Source organism: Cavia porcellus, unplaced genomic scaffold (assembly GCF_034190915.1).
Source record: "Cavia porcellus strain 051 isolate PalLab524CR breed Dunkin Hartley unplaced genomic scaffold, mCavPor4.1 scaffold_28, whole genome shotgun sequence".
Taxonomy (NCBI): Eukaryota; Metazoa; Chordata; class Mammalia; order Rodentia; family Caviidae; genus Cavia; species Cavia porcellus.
Window position 1 is genome coordinate 31,796,579 of NW_026947511.1, and position 7,356 is coordinate 31,803,934.

Below are 7,356 nucleotides of genomic sequence, written 5' to 3' on the forward strand. Positions count from 1 at the left end.
CTGCACCTTGTTGTTAGACTGGCTTCACATGTTTGATAGGTCTGCTAATGCTAGATTAATTGGGTTGCGTTTATGTTTGAGGGATGAAGAGAAATGGGGTCCCTTTTTGAACAGATTCCTTTTACCAACATTGCGGCCACTGTTGGAACTTTTTCTTGGAAAGCTGTGGCTGCTTCTCACTGACTTCTAGGTCAGGAGCCATGGTAGACTATTAAGAGGTCCATTGGCCTGATCACTGAGCTTTTCCTGGTCTCCACTGACCTCTCGCTGATGGCTCCGACTGATCGATGGGGTGAGAAACGGCTTCAGATCGTAGGGTCTCTGGGGAGGACTGCTTGCTGCCTGCACTTGGCTGTGTGGCAGATACTGGCCATGGGGATGGGCTTCACCAACTGCTTGTTCGGGTGTCTGGGGGAGGGGTGGCAGTGGAAAACCCAGTGCTCATGGCCATAGTACAGGCAGCAGCAGAGCCTTGGCCTTGGGGACTGAACTGATGCTAGTCTGGGGAGAAGTGGGTGGAAATGATCACTTTTTGTCCTTTTGAAGGTGGCATGTTGCAAGAGTGATGGGTAATAACTAAGCTTGTGGCAGTATGCTGTCTTCTAACCAAAGCCATGACATCCCTAGTGATCCCAGCTCCACATGGGAAGAGGGCTTTATTGAACACACCCCTTACCTCGGAGCTTGTTCCTATACCTGTGCTCCCTGCAGCCCTCAGTGCATTGCTGAGACCTCACACCTTCCAGCATAAACACTCCATCGCCACCTCCTGGTGCCTGTGGAGTGCCCTGTGGCAGCGTGGCTTGGGTACGCCTCACTGTACTGGATAGAAACTGCCAAGCATGAGGGGAAAAATGAGTGGGAACTGGCCTTTTAGGTAGTCTTAAACATTGCAGTTGCTGAAATTTTAGGTTACTATGGTCGTAAAATAGATTACTCATATGTATATTTCTATATTATGATCCATAAGGGTTTTGGTGAACTATGGAGCAATCTAAGATAAACTGCCATTAGAGCAGAAGTTCTGTTTACAGCCTGACTCATAATTTTAATTTTTCTCATTCCTCCCTGCCATCCTTAGCTGAAGGTTCCTCTAATAACTGGGAGGTCGCACTTAGCTGAGGGGACTGTAGAATTGATTCGTGACCTTTTTACATGTGAAAAATTAAAATAACATATTCTTTCAGGCTGACAGGACAAGCAAGAGGCAGTAGAGGGAGGGCTGGTGTAGTTAGGTAAGAAACTGTTCCTTCTCCCTTTCCTTTTCTTACTAAGGCTAAGAATAGTTTCTTGAGGGTTTAAATTCCAGAGTCCTTGGCTGCTTTTTGCAGCAAGGATAAGGATGAGGAGGATTTCAGCATCTGGAATGGCTCCTCTAGGGCCAGCCCTACCGCTTTTCCCCAGGATAGCAGTGAAAATGCCTGTTTAACGATCCCACAGCCCTTTCATTGACACAATTAACCCGGAGCCGCTGAAGTGCTTGATGAGTGTGGTGTTTGGAGCGCACGCTACCGTTGCAGAGTCATCTTCAGGTCTTCCTTTTCTTCAGTCAGGAGATTCTCTGTCTCTTTCTTTCTCAGTGAGTGCTGGGTGAGTGCCCTGCCTCATTCCTTTTATTTTTCCATTGCTGTCCCTCAAGAACAGTCCTTTAACCTTCTTCTCACTCTTTCAGAGACTGCTAGAGCAGCAGGCTTTTCTCTTCTTTCTGTGTCCTTCCTTCATGTGGCCAGAGTGTGGGCACAGCTCACTCCATCTTTTTGTTTCTCTCCAGGGCAATGACATCATTGCAGCAGCCAAGCGCATGGCTCTGCTGATGGCTGAGATGTCTCGGCTGGTGAGAGGAGGCAGTGGCACCAAGCGGGCCCTCATCCAGTGTGCCAAGGATATCGCGAAGGCCTCAGATGAAGTGACTCGACTGGCCAAGGAGGTTGCCAAGCAGTGCACAGATAAGCGGATTAGAACCAACCTCTTGCAGGTATGGTACTTGGAAAAAGGCCGTGAGTGAGAGTGAGGAGGGTGCGGGGGAGGGAGGAGAGAGATTGAGTGGGAGAGATCTGAGAGAGAAAAGCAGCAGAGGAGCAACTGGATAAGAGGGGAGGAACAGGCAGTCCAAGGGGGGAAAATAGCAGAAGACATATTGGGAAAAGATGGACCCAAAGTTGACATTTTAATCCTATGAAAAACTCTGAAGGCTTCCATTTCTGGACAAAGGGGCTATACTGACCTGAGGAATAAACAAGTATATTTGTGCTGCCGATCTACGAGTGCTTTTTGCTTGCCAGCCCCTGGCAGTAGAGGGCGGATGTCCTGCCCTCAAGGAGCCTGCAGGCATGGACGCACTAACATAAACTTGCTCTTTAGGTGTGTGAGCGAATCCCAACTATAAGCACCCAGCTCAAGATCCTGTCTACAGTGAAGGCCACCATGCTGGGCCGGACCAACATCAGCGATGAGGAGTCTGAGCAGGTATGTGTGTGTCTGCTGCGTTGGATTTCTTGCCAGCAGCTTCTGTACTGTTTAATTCAGTTTTGAGGATGTTTTATCTCTTGGGTCAAGTGTTGAGTATGATGGGTGGGCTCAAGAATCTCACTGTAGGAGAGTCTGTGTGGGAGAGACACATCAGAAACTTGGGACCAGGGGCTGGAGATTTAGCTTAGCGGCATAAGCGCCTGCCTTACAAGCAGGCAGTCGTGAGTTCGATCCCTGGTACCGGTAAAAATGAAAAAGACAAAAAAAAAAAAAAAAAGAAAGAAACTTGGGACCAGAGGGGAAGTTCTTATGCAACTTGCATCATTTTACAAAGGACGCTGAGGTGCAGGGAGGTTAGGTGTCTGAATGGCATGGCTCTCTGGAATCTACTCGGTTCTCTTCTTGCCTGGAATAGGTTTGAATTCTCTTGAGCCTCCAGTGCCTCTTCACTTGCTCTTTTTGGCTGTTGAGAAAGCCTGCTTCCTGAGTGAGTTTCAGCCTCAAGGAGACAACTAGTACAGGGAGTTCAGGGACAAAAGGTGGGGCCTGTGCTCAAAGTGCAATGGCTGTCCAAGCTGCTGCCTGTGATTTTCTTCGAGTTTCTGACAGAGGTAGAATTAAAGATGGTGGAAGGGTCTCTTATGTGATGCCTCTTGCGTGTCCTTTAGCAACCACTTCTTTCTTAAGAGTTTTCCTTCTTTCTCTCCCTCCTGGAATTGTGGCCCAGGTCTTTCAGAAAATCCTCATGACCACTCCTGCCTGTCATATCTTCCTGTCCCGTGGTAGGCTTTCCTGGTAAAGAGTTCATCTTTGTTGACTGCCCAGATAAGACTTGGATAGATAAGGAGTACGTGTGAGGCACTGTATTAGGGACTACACAGGTTAAGAAAATAATGGACACAATTCCTCCCCTTGAAGAACTCAAATAAAATGGGGGGCTGTTTCTGCTCTGTAAACCAGGAGACAGAGGTCAGGGGCACTGTGGAGGAAACGTTATTCTTGGTGCCATCTCTGCAGCTTCTGTCTTAGTCTCATCCAATAGCTCTCACCTGACCTCTTCTCCCAAGCTATGGGAACTGGCATTGCTAACTGCCACGCATTCTAAGACTTTGGGTACTGGGCTGCCTTCCTGCCGTGTGGTCTCTTCTGCCTAAAACTGGGAAAAATGGGAAAGAAAGGAAAATACTCAGAGGCTCAGGCCTAATCATGTAGTTAACCAATAGAAATGCAGCTTGGGAATATATACTATGTTTCACTAAATAAAGGTAGAAATTGGTATGTGAAAGAATGGAACAGACATAGGACTGCAAATCAGTTGGGTTTGTTTTTGAGACAGGATCTTGCCATGTGGTCCAGACAGCTGTTGTAGTTGCTGTGTAGCACAGACTAGCCTCAAACTTGGGGCTATCCCCTTCTTAGCCTATTGAGTGCTGAGATTACAGATGTGTGCCACCGTGTCTGGCTTTAGTTGGAAGTCGTAAGTATTGATAAAACAAAAACAATCCCAACCAAACAAAGAATTACTGAGTTGTTAAAGAACCATTAACTTCTAAGACTTCTTATGAGCAGAATACTAACATGATTCTAATCCTTTAAGTTTGTGTGTTTGGAAGACTAATTTAGATTGCCAACATTTATAAGGTAGTAAGTTAGATGACAGATTTATAGGGCAGTTGGTTGCTTGGTATGTTTCTTTTTTTTCATTAATATTTATAAAATGTTTACTCTGTGGCAGGCACTGTCTTAAACACTGTGAAACAACAGTGAACAAAGCTGACAAAAATTTTTGTCCTTGTAGAATAGAGACAGATAAACCAACAAAAAAGCCCTCTAAACAATCTAAGTAAAACATACAGTACATCAATTAGTGATGACGGATGGGTACAGCAGTGCACAGCTATAATCCCAGCACTCAGGAGGCTGAGGCAGGAAGACTGCCACCAGTTTTAGGCCAACCCAGGCTACAAAGTGAGATCCTATCTCAAAAAACCAAAACACCTTGCAAGCAGGCAGTCCTGAGTTCGATCCCGGTACCGATAAAAAAAAGGAAAAAGACAAAAGAATTAGTGATGATGAAGTCTATGGAGAAAAATGAAGAACCAGAGATGAGTAATGCTGGGAGTTGGAAAAGTAGTTTGTGGGCTGGGGATTTAGCTCAGCAGCGTAAGCGCCTACCTTGTAAGCAGGCAGTCGTGAGTTCGATCCCTGGTACCGATAAAAACGAAAAAGACAAAAAAACAAAACAAAACAAGAAAAGTAATTTGTGATTTATAATATATGAAAGGCGATAGTTAAACAAAGATCTGAAGGACAGACACAATAGGGAAGCTTAGGGTCCCTGGGGGAAAATATTTCAGATAAAGCGAAAGTCCTAAAGGAAGAAGACATCTCAATATCAGAAAAGAGTATACACAGAGGGCACGGTACACAGTCAGCTATGGTCTAGTTCTGGGTGCTTTTGGTGCTAAAAGCTCACCAGTAATGTGAGCAAACATAGAGGCTGCAGGTGAAAGTGGGGTTAACCAGAGTCGGCTCCTGGTTTAACTCTGCTTTAGAGACAGGACTTTAACTCAGGGACTGTAGTAACCGGGGTTCTTCTTTACTGACAGGCTACAGAGATGCTGGTTCACAATGCTCAGAACCTCATGCAGTCTGTAAAGGAAACTGTGCGAGAGGCAGAAGCTGCTTCAATCAAAATTCGAACAGATGCTGGATTTACCCTGCGCTGGGTCAGAAAGACTCCTTGGTACCAGTAGGCACCTAGCACACCTCCTGCTGGTCCAGAAACCCCTACTGAAGAGAAGGAGAACAATCTGAGTTCCACGAGCAACTCAGGCGTGTCGGGGTTTGAAAGCTACATCCTGGCCTCACGGATCAGGAAGGAGTGAGGGCCTCTTCAAAACATTTATATTCTTTTGTCATGGACACTTTGAAATGTATCTTCATATAAACCCTGTATTCTTGAACACGGTTATACTCATGCACACTCTATCCCAATAGGAGGACTGGGTCTCTTCTAGCCATGGATTTCACATAAGCTCAGAATCCAAGTGTGAACACTAGCCAGACACCTTGCTCTGCCCTTTGCTAGGGAACACTGCCCTCCCTGCCTCCCTTTCACTGGCCCCCATGCCCCTCTTCAGGCTCCCAAGACCCAGGGCCCAAGCAAGTCAGTTAAGAAAAATCACTGTGCCTCCACAAATTGTTTTGGGCTTCCCTTATTGCTGCTGAGCCTGCCTTCCCTGGGCTATTGTGCTACCTGGCCCCTTTTCAGAAGTAAACTTTGCTGCTGCAGAGAGAGTCTTTGAGGAATCCCAGCCCGTTTCTTGCCCTTCCCAATTTTATTTTTCTGGTTTTCAATAGTATGAAACCAAATTCACTGTCGGGAAGAAATCACAGAACTACATGGTTCTATCTTTATGATGATCCCAGTGTCTGTCCTAGGGAAGCCTCCCATCCCAAGTTCTCACAGGTAACCATCCCTCAAACACACTGTATGTTCTGGTGCTCTCTGCCACTGGAGGGGCAGAGTAGCCTGGGGGTGGCCCTGTCTGCACTCCTAGTAGGGCTACGCCCAGGCGGTCTATATTTTGTCACTGCCTGCAGAGATCTATGTGGAGGCCTTATCATTCGTTCTTAGCTCCTATTTGTTCTTTCTGAGCTGAAATGCTGCATTTAATTTTTAACCAGATCATGTCTCCTGGCTTTTGTAGTCTTCTATCTTTCCTAAACAAGATTTTAAAGGTATGTAGGTGTGTGTTTGTCTGTAATTTTTTATTTTGAAATGGGGTTTCTTCTAGTGCCCAGATTGGTCTTGAACTAGAGCAAGCGATCATTATATCTTAGCTTCCCAGGAGCTGGGACTAGAGGTGCTCCATGGTACCTGGCTTCATCTGTAACTTTGAAAGATCCTTCTCATTGTTTTGAAATTCAGTCTTGAGAATTACTGCTTTCCACCTAAGAGTATTTAATGGAAAGGGCATACTGTCTTGAAGGATACTTAAGGGAGAGGGGTATCTGCAGAATAATTTTGGGTGCTGCTGGGGATAAATTGATGGGAAGTACTCCTCCTAATTTCTACCTCCTTTCCACCACACATACATAATCAAGCTCCTGTATCCTCTCGTAAATATAACTGATTAAGAGAGTAATAAGTATATTTAACCATTGCCACGGAAAGTTTCCTATTAAAGCAAAGTGAGAAGGCAACTTTTTCTATTTTTTGCATTTCTCACTGCTGTTTAAGCATTCCCCAGTATATGAAACTGTTTCCTCACAAACCCAGAAGTAGATGAGGAAAGGAGTAAGACCCCTTGTCTGAATGTCCTTCCTTCTCACCCTCAATGTGTGTTAAGATCCCAACATCAAACGATAAACTTGTCTTAAATTGGTCCTGTACACTCAGGCTTCCTATATTTCTTTTTAACTGATGAAAGATTATTTTCAAGGCCCTCACCTTAGCATATTTGTATAGTTGCTTACCTGATATACATGCAATATTAATGCCTTTAAACTATGAATCTATGCCAAAGATCAAGTTTTGTTTTACTAAAGATTACTTCAAGAAATAAGAAAAGTCATATTTGCTTTCTAAGTTTCCCCAGTGTTTTGGACACTGGTTTACACTTTATGCCAGATGCTTTTCTCTACTAGCAATGAAAGACACAGTAAAGAATTCAATAAAAAAATTTTTAAAATCCCTGAATGATTTGAGATATTACCACTAAAAACAAACATTTATAAGCTAGGATTTGTTACATGCAAATATTTTCTGCCTCTTTTGTTCTGTTTAAAATAAAATGCATTTGTATAAATAATGCTCTAAATGATGGATATATTATTTTAGAAAAAAACTTAGGTGAGGGTTTTGGAAGAAGTAAAAATCAA

General features: G+C 44.5%; 1 protein-coding gene across 3 annotated transcripts in view; it reads left to right on the forward strand.

The window, feature by feature from the left end:
• Window positions 1–7,286, forward strand: part of Vcl (vinculin) — a 104,640-nt gene extending 97,354 nt beyond the window's left edge. For all 3 annotated transcript variants that reach the window (XM_003473804.5, XM_013156645.3, XM_003473803.4), the window contains 3 exons: window positions 1,772–1,975; window positions 2,362–2,466; window positions 5,079–7,286. In XM_003473804.5, coding sequence (XP_003473852.2) covers window positions 1,772–1,975; window positions 2,362–2,466; window positions 5,079–5,225 — 456 coding nt within the window. In that variant the 3' untranslated portion in view covers window positions 5,226–7,286. The remainder of the gene's footprint in view (window positions 1–1,771; window positions 1,976–2,361; window positions 2,467–5,078) is intronic.
• Window positions 7,287–7,356: the final 70 nt, after the last annotated feature.